This window comes from Ahaetulla prasina, chromosome 13, assembly GCF_028640845.1.
Source record: "Ahaetulla prasina isolate Xishuangbanna chromosome 13, ASM2864084v1, whole genome shotgun sequence".
NCBI lineage: Eukaryota > Metazoa > Chordata > Lepidosauria > Squamata > Colubridae > Ahaetulla > Ahaetulla prasina.
In genome coordinates, this window is record NC_080551.1 from 8,398,219 (window position 1) to 8,411,791 (window position 13,573).

The 13,573-nt window shown below is 43.1% G+C and overlaps 1 protein-coding gene across 1 annotated transcript in view; it reads left to right on the forward strand.

The window, feature by feature from the left end:
- IGDCC3 (immunoglobulin superfamily DCC subclass member 3) overlaps positions 1–13,573 on the forward strand; it is a 119,812-nt gene that overhangs the window by 64,006 nt on the left and 42,233 nt on the right. The window contains 2 exon segments of the mRNA XM_058156338.1: positions 251–388; positions 9,032–9,190. Coding sequence (XP_058012321.1) covers positions 251–388; positions 9,032–9,190 — 297 coding nt within the window.

Here is a 13,573-nt window from a genome sequence, read left to right on the forward strand (position 1 = left end):
GCGAAATGTTGGAGGTGTGATTGTGATGACGCTACATATTTTCATATTTGGTGGACTTGCAAGAAAATTAAGGTCTTTTGGATAAGAATTTGGTGGATTATTCAAAATGTACTGAAGAAGAAGATAAAGTTCCTGCCACAATTTTTCCTTTTGGGAATTATAACGGATTGTACAGGGATTGAGACTAAATTGATTCTGAATTTAATAACAGAAATACGAAAGGTTTTGATGTCTGCTCTTTACTGCACAGGTTCTCCTTCTGCTGTTTACAAAGACCCTATGATCCTTGTGGGACCTGAGAACTTGACTCTGACGGTGCACCAGACTGCCATCTTGGAATGCATTGCAACTGGGAATCCCAGGCCTATCGTCTCCTGGAGTCGACTTGGTAGGTATCCAAACTTTTTAGCCTGTTCTCTTGGCAGGAGAGCTTGGTTATTACTTTGGTTCGAGTAGAACAGGGGTGTCCAAACTTGGCCCCTTGAAGAGTGGTGGACTTCAACTCCCAGGATTCCCCAACCAGCATGAGTTATAAATACGAGCAAGTTGCTGGCTAGGGAATTCTGGGAGTTAAAGTCCACCATTCTTCAAGAGGCCAAGTTTGGACATCTCTGGAGAAGAGGATCTCCTAGCATCTTATTCTTTGATTGGGCAAAGAGTTTGCTTCATGTTCTTACTTGCACTATTGAAAGCAGCTGCATGTAAACATCTGGATTTAAGATGCATAGAGAATGTTTTTATTTACTGTTAGATTCATCTCTCATGTTTACAATTCATCCCCCTCCTGTTTTTCCCACCATAACAACTCGGTGAAATAGGTTGAGCTAGGAAAGAGAGAATATAAAGTTACCAAATCAGCTTTCATACCCAAGAGAGAGAACTGGAACTCAGGGTTTTAATCCAGTGTCTTTAACCACTAAACCAAACCGGATCTCTGTATTTATGATAGAATTGCTTAATTTTCTGTGTATTAAACTTGCTTGAAAGTGTTTTGAGGCCATATAATGAAGCTGTTCGTCAGCTTCTAGTTTACTTCTCCAGCATGTCTTTCCAATGTGGTTGGTCTCTTTTTTCTTCTATGTCTTATGGGAATGACCATCGCAGAGTGTGCCTTGGAGGGTGATGTATCTGGATAATGAAGCTGGTTCAAAACTGCCTTCTCCCTTTTGCCCTCCAGATGCCTGACCGGATTGAATGGGAGTGGTGGGAATATTGTAGTGCAGGGGTGTCAAACTCAAGGCCCGGGGGTTGGATCTGAGCCGCTGGGTGCTTAAATCTGGCCCACGGGGCCGCCCTGGAAACTGTGAAGGATCAGCCCAGAGTGCCTCTGCCAGTGAAAACGGAGCTCGGGAGGTCCACGTGCAGCCGTCCCAAGCTCCATCTTCACTGGCAGAGGGTTGCAGGAGGTCGTAACAGTCGAAAAAGGAGCTCAGGAGTACATTTTTGCTGGCAGACGGTTGAGCCAATGATGAAATCCAAATTTTTTTTACTGTCGGTTCTGTACGCGTGGCTTGGTGGGCATGGCAGGGGAAGGATATTGCAAAATCCCCATTCCCATCCCACTCCAAGGGAAGGATCCTGCAAAATCCCCATTCCCACCCCACTTCAAGGGAAGGATCCTGCAAAATCTCCATTCCCATCCCACTCTGGGGCTAGCCAAAGGTGGTATTTGACAATTCTCCAAACTACTCAAAATTTTTACTACTGGTTCTCCGAATTGCTCAAAATTTCCACTACCGGTTCTCCAAACTGCTCCAAATTTCCACTACCGGTTCTCCAAACTACTCAAAATTTCTGCTACCGGTTCTCCAGAACCTGTCAGAACCTGTTTGATTTCACCCCTGGCTTGAGCCATTACAAGCGCCCCCCCCCCCGAACACGAGTAATATCATGCTGGCCACGCCTCCCCTCTGGCCACACACCCCACACCCCTGAGGTCAAACACAACCCTGATGCGGCCCTCAATGCCATCGAGTTTGACACCCCTATTGTAGTGCATCGGATCTAGATTAGGATGGGAGAAACTGTCCTAGCAGTTTAGTGAGCACTCCACTAAGACCCTTGCTATAAAAAGGTAAAGGTTCCCCTCGCACATATGTGCTAGTCGTTCCTGACTCTAGGGGGCAGTGCTCATCTCCGTTTCAAAGCCGAAGAGCCAGCGCTGTCCGAAGATGTCTCCGTGGTCATGTGGCCGGCATGACTCAACGCCAAAGGCGCACGGAACGCTGTTCCCTTCCCACCAAAGGTGGTCCCTATTTTTCTACTTGCATTTTTATGTGCTTTCGAAACTGCTAGGTTGGCAGAAGCTGGGACAAGTAACGGGAGCGCACCCCGTTACACGGCAGCACTAGAGATTCGAACCGCTGAGCTGCCGACCTTTCAATCAACAAGCTCAACGTCCTAGCCCTTGAGCCACCGTGTCCCGTTGCTATAACTCATGTTTTTTGTGTAAATTAGCTTCCAAAGCATAGGAAATTCCAGGTGTCAACCTTCAGATGCCAGAATTCTGTAACCAGCCTGGCTATAGATGAGAATTCTGGGAGTTGAAGTCTATGTACTTACTTGGATAATACCAAGGATGGCAAATGCTAATCCAGATTTAATACAAAACACAAAGAAGAACCTAGCATTGTGTCCAAAGCCTTCAAGGCCCATAAGGTAAAAATAAAGTTTTCCTGTGCACATACATGCTAATCGTTACCAACTCTAGGGGGCGGTGCTCATCTCTGTTTCTAAGTCGAAGAGCCAGCACTGTCTGATGACGATTCCGTGGTCATGTGGCTGGCATGAGTAAACGCTGAAGGCGCACGGAATGCTATTACTGCCCCTATTGCATTTTTTATGTGCTTTCGAACTGCTAGATTGGCAGAAGCTGGGACAAGTAACGGGAGCTCACTCCGTTATGCGGCGCTAGGGATTCGAACCGCCAAACTGCCGACCTTTCGATCAACAAGCTCAGCACCTGAGCCCATAGAGACCTCAAAAAAGTACCCTTAGAAAATGAAATGGAAGAGGAGCTTGCTTTGCCTCTTGGAATGCAAGTATCTTGCAAGTATCACATCTACTATGGCAGCCATTTTGTGAAAGTGCCCATAACATGTTCTCAAAATGCTAAATATGATCTCTGATTCCCAAAAGCTGAAGTATCCTGTCCTAGACGAATTTCAGAAGAAAATGGATAAGAGCTTGAAAAAAATATTTATAGACCCCTCACATCCTGGACACAAACTGTTTCAACTCCCATCCTCAAAACTACGCTATAGAGCAGGGGTCTCCGACCTTGGCAACTTTAAGCCTGGTGGACTTCAACTCCCAGAATCCCCTAGCCAGGCTGGGGAATTCTGGGAGTTGAAGTCCAACAGACTAAAAGTTGCCAAGGTTGGAGACCCCTGCTATAGAGCACTGCACACCAGAACAACTAAACACAAGAACAGTTTTTTTTCAAACGCCATCACTCTGCTACGCAAATAATTCCTTCAATATTGTCAAACTATTCACTAAATCTGCATTACTATTATTATTAAACTTCTCATTGTTCCTATCACCCATCTCCTTCCACTTATGACTGCATAACTGTACCTTTGTTGCTTGTATCCTTATAATTTATATTGATATTGATTGTTTCCTGATTGCTTATTTGTACCCTATGACTATTTGTACCTTAGAATTCTTGATGATCTTTTCTTTTATGTACGCCGAGAGCATATGCACCAAGACAAATTCCTTGTGTGTCCAATCACACTTGACCAATAAAAAATTCTGTCTGTCTGTCTGTCTGTCTGTCTGTCTATCTATCTATCTATCTATCTATCTATCTATCTATCTATCTATCTATCTATCATCTATCTATCTTCTATTGGAACTTTGTCAGTTGCTAAGGGTTAGTTTATATTTTTTAAGTCATTGTAGGAGGAAAGCCAAGTTAATTTTTCATGGTAAAAACACAGAAGGATTAGGTTAATCTTTTCCAACTAACAAACCTTGCTAAAAGATCTGAACTGCTCATGAAAGTTTATGCCTTTTAATTAAAAAAAATGATTAGTTAAAAAAGACGCTATTGGATTCTTCTGATTTAATTTTTTTGAACTGAACAAAGTCTTCCTTAACAATTTACTCGGGGTGTGGGCGGGAGAAAGCAAATTTACAATTACAAAGGGAAGGTTTTTTTTGTTTTTTTTTTGGTTCCAGAGAGAAATGGCAAGTTCAGTTTGTCCCTGAAAAAGAGAAAAAACTCTCTGCTACTCATGTTCGAATTGCATATTCATCTTTTCTAACACCTTCTTCCCTTCAACAGATGTACACGCACACCCAGGTGCCTCTCTCAGAACACACGGCAATTATTTGCACTTCTTTTCTTTGAAAAGCTTTGCAGATAAATGTTTCTCTTAAAGGTTTCTTGGGGGTTTGACATGCGTGAAAGAATCACAGACTTAACAAGCCTGCTTTTTTTTTTTTTTTTTTAGAATTGGAAATGCGGGCAAAAAGAAAAAAAGACTCAGATTATTGGAATACTGTCAGACGGGGTGGGGGTGGGGGAGGGATATAGTGTGAAGTAAATAACTAAGTATTACCCTCCTCTTTCCGACACCCCTCCATATGACAGCAGTAGAGCCCAATTAATTGGATAATGTATTGGCACAAGACTCTGCCATTTTCCCCTCCTTCTGGCTGACAACTCTCTCAGTCCCCCCTGAATATTTTAGAAACCACAGCGTCCATTTCAGCTTTACTTTCGTCCAGCATTTCAACCCTTTTAATCACCTCCACGGGCAGAGAGAGACGAGAGTTGGGTGTGCAAGTGTAAATAATTTGTCCAGGGCTTTCCCGTTGAAAGGTGCGATTGAGCTGAATCTGAATTTTAAGGCAAGAGCTTTCTATCCGATGATCCCGGCAAACCGATTCCACTTCTTAAACCTTAGATGGATTTTGCTTTGTTAAGTTTTCTTTTTACTACGGGGGGCAGTCAGCCAATGGCTTCATGGCAGAAATTCTTGGACCATGCTTGGCCTGCCTTCCCCAGGAAACTAGAAAACTTTAAAGGGCCTTTCCCACTTTGGCTGAACCCCCCCACCACCAAAGAATAAAATAGAATAGAATAGAATAGAATAGAATAGAATAGAATAGAATAGAATAGAATAGAATAGAATAGATTTTTTTATTGGCCAAGAGTTATTGAACACACAAGGAATTTGTCTTGGTGCATATGCTCTCAGTGTACATAAAAGAAAAGATACCTTCATCAAGAATTCTAAGGTACAACACTTAATGATAGTCATAGGGTACAAATAAGCAATCAGGAAACAATATCAATATAAATCGTAAGGATACAAGCAACAAAGTTACACTCATACAGTCATAAGAGGGAGGAGATGGGGGATAGGATAGGATAGGATAGGATAGGATAGGATAGGATAGGATTGTTATTGGCCAAGTGTGATTGGACACACAAGGAATTTGTCTTGGTGCATATGCTCTCAGTGTACATAAAAGAAAAGATACTTCATCAAGATACAACACTTACAACACTTAATGATAGTCAGAGGGTACAAAGTAGCTTTGAAATGGAAATCGTCTGAGATGGGAGATAGATAGATCAGGGTCTGCCTCACCATTAAACCGAGCTGATAGATGTTTAATTCCAGAATTAATAAACGTTTTCTGAAATTGCCAAAAACTGAAATGCGAATTAACTCAATAATTTGAGTAACAATTTTTAATCTTTGGAGGGACATGGGGGGTGAGGGTGGGTGCAGAAAGGGATAAGATGATGCTGGAAATTAAGGAAAGAGAAGAATCGGAATACTATAAAGTGTGGAACAAATTATATGATTGGTTAGAAAAAAGAAATCAAAATAATATATCGGAATGTTGACCTGATTAAGTTAAAACCAGGAAGTGTAAGTTACTGAATAGTGTTAACCGGATAATGACGGTTCTGTAAATAGACACCAATGTAAATGTAAGCATATAGAGGAACACTGAATAAGAACAAAGAATATATATCTATGTCGATACAGCAAGCTGTAAAATAATATATGATGTAATGTTATGTCTGTTACGTGTTTTTAATGTGTTTTTGTTTTTTTGTTGTATTTTTCTTTATTTTGTTTTTAAAAGTCAAAAGTTTAATAAAAATTATTGTTAAAAAATTATTTTAAAAAATAAATAAATAAACATTTTCTGGAATTGGCGAAAAGACTGAAATACGAACTAACTCAATAATTAAGTAATACTTTGTAATGTTTGGAGGGATTACATGGGGGTGGGGCATTTCAGCTGATTTCCACTAAGTAGACATTCCATATATGGGTAGTTCTCGAGTTATGACCATAATGAAGCCTGCTCATCCCGGTCATAACCTGTGAGGTTCGTAAATCAAGTCACCCACGTGACCAACCTGATTTTACAAACTTTTTTTGTAGGGGATCATTATGTAAATCTGTGGTTTGCTAAGGGCTGGTTTTGCCAAAAAACTGGACGTTAATAACAACAACAACAACAACAACAACAACAACAACAACAACAACAACAACAACAACAATAATAATAATAATAATAATAATAATAATAATAATAATAATAATTTAATTTTTATACCGCCCTTCTCCCGAAGGACTCAGGGCGGTTCACAGCCAGATAAAAACAACAATGAATGAACACAATACAAGTAAAACAATAATTAAAAAACTTATTCAAATTGGCCCCAATTTAAAATACATTTAAAACGATAAAACCCATTTAAAATTTTAAAACCCAATAATAAAAATTCTAAAAATTCTATGCCAGTCCTGCGCGGAAAAATAGGTATGTCTTCAGCTCGTGGTGGAAGGTCCGAAGGTCAGGAAGTTGTTGAAGTCCTGGGGGAAGTTCGTTCCAGAGGGTAGGAGCCCCCACAGGGAAGGCCCTTCCCCTGGGGGCCGCCAGCCGACATTGTTTGGCTGACGGCACCCTGAGGAGTCCCTCCCTGTGAGAGCGCACGGGTTGGTGGGTGGCAAACGGTGGCAGTAGGCGGTCCTGTAAGTAACCCGGTCATTTTTGGCAAAAATGTGCATTTTTGGCAAAGCCATTGTAAAATTCAATCACATGACCACAGGGTGCTACAATGGACTGTAAATGGGACCCAGTTGCTGAGCCTTTGGAGTGCAGTCATGTGACTAGTGCAGCAACAATTGGAATTTTAAATTTGGGTCATAAGTACCCCCTGATCATAACTACAAATGGTCACTAAGCAACTGGTCAAAAGCCAAGGACTACCTGTATAACACTCATTATGTACCTATTTTCTATCAGTGATTGTCTCCAAACTATACCCGGCAGGAACTCATATTTGCTGGAGCAAAAGAGAATGGGCTCATGAACCATAAAAATATAGCATTAGTTTATTCTAGAGGTTAAGGTACCAGGCTAGAAAATGGGAGGCTGGGAGTTCTAGTCCTGCTTTAGCCAGTGACCTTGGGCCGGTCCCGCTCTCTCAGCCCAAGTCACCTCAAAGGGTTATTGTTGTGGTAGTGGTGGGCTTCTAATTTTTTTACTACGGGTTCTGTGGATGTGGCTTGGTGGGCATGACATGGCTTGGTGGGCGTGGCAGGGGAAGGATACTGTAAAATTTCCATTCCCTCCCCACTCCAGGGGAAGGTTACTGCAAAACCCCCATTTCCTCCCTATCAGCTGGGACTTGGGAGGCAGAGAATAGATGGGGGTGGGGCCAGTCAGAATTTTTTTACTACCGGTTCTCGGAACTATTCAAAATTTCCGCTACTGGTTCTCCAGAACTGGTCAGAACCTGTGGTGGTTTGCACTGGTTCTATAGAACCGATAGTAAAACCGGCGGGAGGCTCCGCCCACTGACCCGAACATCATCAAAAGCAATCTGTGCATGTGCAGAAGAGCGCGCATGAGCGGAGCAAGTGTGCGTGTGCAGGCACAATGAGAACCGGTAGTAAACGTAAATAGAAGCCACCTCTGGTCAGAACCTGCTGAAACCCACCTCTGAGTTGTGGGATAAATTAGGAGGAGAAAGGAGAATTGGATATGTTCGCCACCTTGAGTTATTTAGAAAACTAATAAAGGTGGGATAAAAAAAATATTTTAAAAACTGGGTCAGGGGTACCCCCATTTTCTGGTCGAAAAAAATTAAGCCTGGTTGCTAATACAGTGTAATCAAAATTTGAATTGCACTGTTGCAGCCGCCATCTTGTTTGACAGGGTTGCATGGGAAATAACCCGTTTCAGAATAGAATAGAATAGAATTTTATTGGGCAAATGTGATTGGACACACAAGGAATTTGTCTTGATGCATACGCTCTCAGTGTACATAAAAGAAAAGATACCTTCATCAAGGTACAACATTTACAACACAATTGATGGTCAATATATCAATATAAATCATAAGGATTGCCAGCAACAAGTTATAGTCATACAGTCATAAGTGGAAAGAGATTGGTGATGGGAACTATGAAACGATTAATAGTAGTGCAGATTCAGTAAATAGTCTGACAGTGTTGAGGGAATTATTTGTTTAGCAGAGTGATGGCCTTCGGGAAAAAACTGTTCTTGTGTCTAGTTGTTCTGGTGTGCAGTGCTCTATAGCGTCGTTTTGAGGGTAGGAGTTGAAACAGTTTATGTCCAGGATGAGAGGGATCTGCAAATATTTTCACGGCCCTCTTCTTGATTCGTGCAGTATACAGGTCCTCAATGGAAGGCAGGTTGGTAGCAATGATTTTTTCTGCAGTTCTAATTATCCTCTGAAGTCTGTGTTTTTCTTGTTGGGTTGCAGAACCGAACCAGACAGTTATAGAGGTGCAAATGACAGACTCAATAATTCCTCTGTAGAATTGGATCAGCAGCTCCTTGGGCAGTTTGAGCTTACTGAGTTGGCGCAGAAAGAACATTCTTTGTTGTCCTTTTTTGATGATGTTTTTGATGTTAGTTCACAATTCTACTTTAAAGGAGGATAAGTCCCAGCTGGCTTGGTCAGTCTATAAGCAGGACAGGGGGAAATAATCTTAACTTCATCCTTTTCCCATTCCAGACGGGCGCCCAATTGGTGTAGAAGGAATTCAGGTTCTTGGAACCGGCAATCTCATGATTTCGGACCTCACCGTCCAACACTCTGGAATATACGTGTGTGCGGCCAATAAGCCCGGCACAAGGGTGAGGAGAACAGCCCAAGGAAGACTGGTGGTGCAAGGTAAGAATTTTCTCACTACATCATTCCTCATGGGGAAAATTTATCTGGTACTCATCATTTTTGGTACTCATCGTGCCTCCCGGAACCAATTAACGATGAGTACCAAGGTACTGCTGTAAAAGGTCGACACAGTCAAATGCCAATTCTTTCCTTCCTATTTATATAGCTCTTAGCAATAGCACTTAAACTTATAGACCGCTTGACAGTGCTTTACAGCCCTCTCTAAGAAGTTTACAGAGTCAGCATATTGCCCCCAACAATCTGGGTCCACATATACAGTAGTTACATTTTGGCTTCAACAGATGCAAGTTTCATCCTATGGAATAAGACCCTGTAGGAGAAGAGCTATGTTCTTCTATGGTAGCAAAAATTTAAAAAATGGGATAGTATTTTTCTCAAATGCCAAAAAAGCCAACAAAGTTCTAGGTTGCATAAACAGAGGGATAGAATCAAGATCGCATGAAGTTTTAATACCTCTTTATAATGCCTTGCTAAGGCCACACGTGGAATGCTGCATCCGGTTTTGGTCGCCACGATGTAAAAAATATGCCCAGACTCTAGAAAGAGTGCAGAGAAGAGCAACAAAGATGAGTAGGGAATTGGAGGATAAAGTATATAAAGAACGGTTGCTGGAACTGGATATGTCTACTTCTGATGAAAAGAAGGACTTGAGGTGACACGATAGCAGTGTTCCAATATCTCAAGGGCTGCCAGAAAGAAGAAGGAGTCAAGCTATTCTCCAAAGCACCTGAAGGCAAGACAGGAAGCAGTGGGTGGAAACTAATCAAGGAGAGAAACAACTTAGAACTAAGAAGAAATTTCTTGACAGTTAGAACAATTAATCTGTGGGACAACTTCCCTCCAGAAGTTGTAAATGCTCCAACACTGGAAGTTTTTAAGAAGATATTGGATAACCATTTGTCTGAAGTGGTGTAGGGTTTCCTAAGCAGGGGGTTGGACTAGAAGACCTCCAAAGTCCCTTCCAACTAATTCTAATTCTAAGTGACATGTTTGATTCAAAGCTTTCCAGAGCATGAGATGTAGAGCCAGCCCCTCATTGCATCTGATGAAGTGAGCTTCACTCACCAAAGTTAATGCTCTTTCCATAAAATCCGTCTACAGAATTTTTCGAATTCTGCTGAGTACTGCAACCAGGTGAAATACTGCCTATGCAGGCGTATTTCTTAACCACTAGTAAAAGGACTAAGGAAAAGTCGGTTTGTTTGTTTTATTCTTCTGGTTGTGTTCCGAAAAAAAGAAGAAAAAGAAAGGAAACTTAAGAAGGGAGGTGATTCCCGCGCTGCCTCTCCCCCTTTTTCAGTGCAGGATTGGGGCTCTACCCCTGATCTGGGAGTCGGTGGAAATCCTTTGAAATCATGTGTGTGTTGTTGTGCACAAGAAAAACCTGCCCTCCCCACCCCCCCGCACTGCCAGCTCCTAACGACGATTCCGAAAAGCCACTTTTAATGACCGTGGCCAAAAAAAGGGGGGGTTTCTTGAATGTTTGCTGAGTCTTCAGTCTCCATGGTGAAGTTTTTTGCAGAGAACGCCTTTTTACACACACAAAAAAGGGGGGGGGACAGAGGAGGTAGATAAAACAACCCAGCTGGCAATCCAGTGTTGAATGGTGCCTTAATCCTTTCCTGATTACGAGCCCTCATTTTGTCTTTGAAGTCGGCCGCTTCCCCTTTCTCATCAGCTTTTCTTGGGAACAGTTTGGGCTTGACAAGTTTCAGATTGTAAAATTATATATATATATATATTTTCCCACCCCGAGCTCCCTAATTGTACATTTTCATAAGAATGGAAAAATGCAAAGATTCGACGTTGCTCTAGGCCTGGAAGTTGCTTCTTTCTGTCAGGTGGGCTCAAAATGATTTCCCCTTCTTGGAAACGGCAAGATTTTGGCAGGATCTAATCTGGCTCGGTCACCGGGACCCAGAGGTTTAGTTTTCCGAGCTTTCGGACTCGTGCGGGAGCCGATCCTGGGAGAAACTTCTGTCTAGTGCAGTGGTGTCAAACTCAAAGCCCGGAGACCGAATCCGGCCTGCAGGGTGCTTAGATTTGGCCCACAGGGATGCCCTGGAAATAGTGAAGGACTGGCCCACGGTGCCTCTGCCGGTGAAAACAGAGCTCGTGAGGGCTGCGTGAATTCCCGAACTCCGTTTTCACTGGCAGAGGGTTACAAGAAGCCATCCCAGCCAAAAACGGAGCTTTGGAGACCGTTTTCACCGGTAGAGCGCTCGGGCCACTATAGACACCCCCCAACAAAAGTGACATCATGTTGGCCACGCCCACCCTAGCCACGCCCACTCCGGCCCCCTTAGGATCAAACACAACCCCGATACGGCCCTCAATGAAATTGAGTTTGACACCCCTGCTCTCGTCGATCCCCAGTGTTCAGATGTCCTACGCCATTCTTCTTCTTCCCCAAACACTCAAAACAATTTATCTTTTTAGCCATGTGCTGATGTCCAGCCGTCAGCGGTAGCCTTGAGGAATAGCTCTTCTCAGCTCGCAGGCTGTCAGGTGGCCGCAAGTGGCATCTCAGAAAGGTGTTGGGTGAAGCCTTGCCTACTACGTCATTTCCAAAGCAGGCAGCTGGAAGGGGTGTAGCAGGAAGTCACAGGAAGTGATTGGGATGGAGTGTTTGGAAAACAGGGAAGGAAAACCTGGTGAGGCCCCCAACAGGTTCTTCTATTCCTCTTAATGACAGTCAAAAGGGCTCCTTTGCCTCCTTTAAATGTGTATGTTGCCAAATTTTCTAAGCTGACCTTCCATCTTTCCTTCCTTCCTTCCTTCCTTATTTCCTTGCTTCCTTATTTCCTTCCTTCCTTCCTTCCTTCCTTCCTCCCTCCCTCCCTCCCTCCCTCCCTCTCACTTCCTTCCTTCCTTCCTTCCTTATTTCCTTGCTTCCTTATTTCCAGCCAGTCGTTGCAACTATTGGTTCGGCGAACTAGATGTAAAATTAGCATCCGGTTCTCCCGAACTGGTCCAAACCGGCTGAATGCCACCCGTGCCTCAGAGTTGTCTGCAGGATATGATCAAAACATCAAGGTAGCAATCCTAATGGTGCAGCTGCTGCTCCCATTTTGCATCTGCACCCTACTGATATTCTCGGATGGTAAAACTCGAGAAGGACCTCTCAGATTCCTGGAGTCTCTGGTGAGAAGATTAGTCTGTGTGATGGGTTTGATGATGGACGTATTCCTGAGCAAACACACAAGTTGTCATTAGCCTCTACCAGCCAAGTGTCCTTTGGAGGGGTTAAGAATACAATTCCACAAATTCCTCACCAGCGTAGTTGCCAACAAATCATGGGGGCAGGCAGGGGGAGAACCAACTTGTAGCAAACTTATGTAAGTTCCTTTCTGCAACTTAAGAGCTTTAGGTCTACCAAATGACAGAACAACAGAGTTGGAACGGACCTTGGAGGTCTTTAAGTCCAACCCTTTCCTTAAGCAAGAAACTTTGTACCATTCCACACAAATGGCTGTCTGTTCTGTTTCCCTCCCCCAATACTCCCAACAAAGAGTCAGTCAAAGGCCTCCTCTTCTACTTTATTTACATAGATAAATGTCCTGGCCACGTCTACCCACGGGCCTGCCAAGTTTCTGGAGATAACGAGGAAATTATAGATAAGGCCAGAATTACTCACGAATATATTCTTCCCTCCATTGATACAGTTTGCCCGCGCAAATTCATTGTTTTGTCCAAGACAAAAAACCAGGAAGTCTCACCTCCTATTTATAGTCTCTGCAGATGTCACTGCATGACCATCATTCCTTGGCTTTATCCCAACGCTTCTTCTGCTGCGCGCACCGGTCACGTCTGCGCAGTCTTGCATCACTCCAAAACTGTTCTTGGAGCGTTGCCAAATCAGAAGAAGGCTCGAGAGAATCAGGCCTTGCCGGCCCCTCCTCCTCCCTTTGAGTGGGTGCCAGGAAGGGAGAGGGCCCAAGAGAAGCAGGTCTTGCCAGGTCTTCTCCCTCACTTTCTGAATCATCCGAGTCCAGGAATCCGGGTCCAGGAACCTGGGTCACAACACTGTCCAGTCTCTTATTGAAAGCCTCCAGTGATGGCGCACCCACGACTTCTGAAGGCAAGCTGTTCCACTGGTTGATTGTTCACACTGTTAGGAAATGTCTCCTTAATTCTATTCCTTTTGGTCCCTCCTGTGGCGAATGTTGAAGTAGAACTTAAATGCAAGATTTAGTTTGTAATCCACAAATATATCTAACAATGATGAATCAAGATACATTTTTTAAATTTTAAATTTTATATGGTGGACTTGTAAAAAGGTTAAAGCATTTTGGATTAAAGTATGGTGGATTATGCAGAATATTTTGAAAAAGAAGATTAAGTTTACTCTGCAGTTCTTTT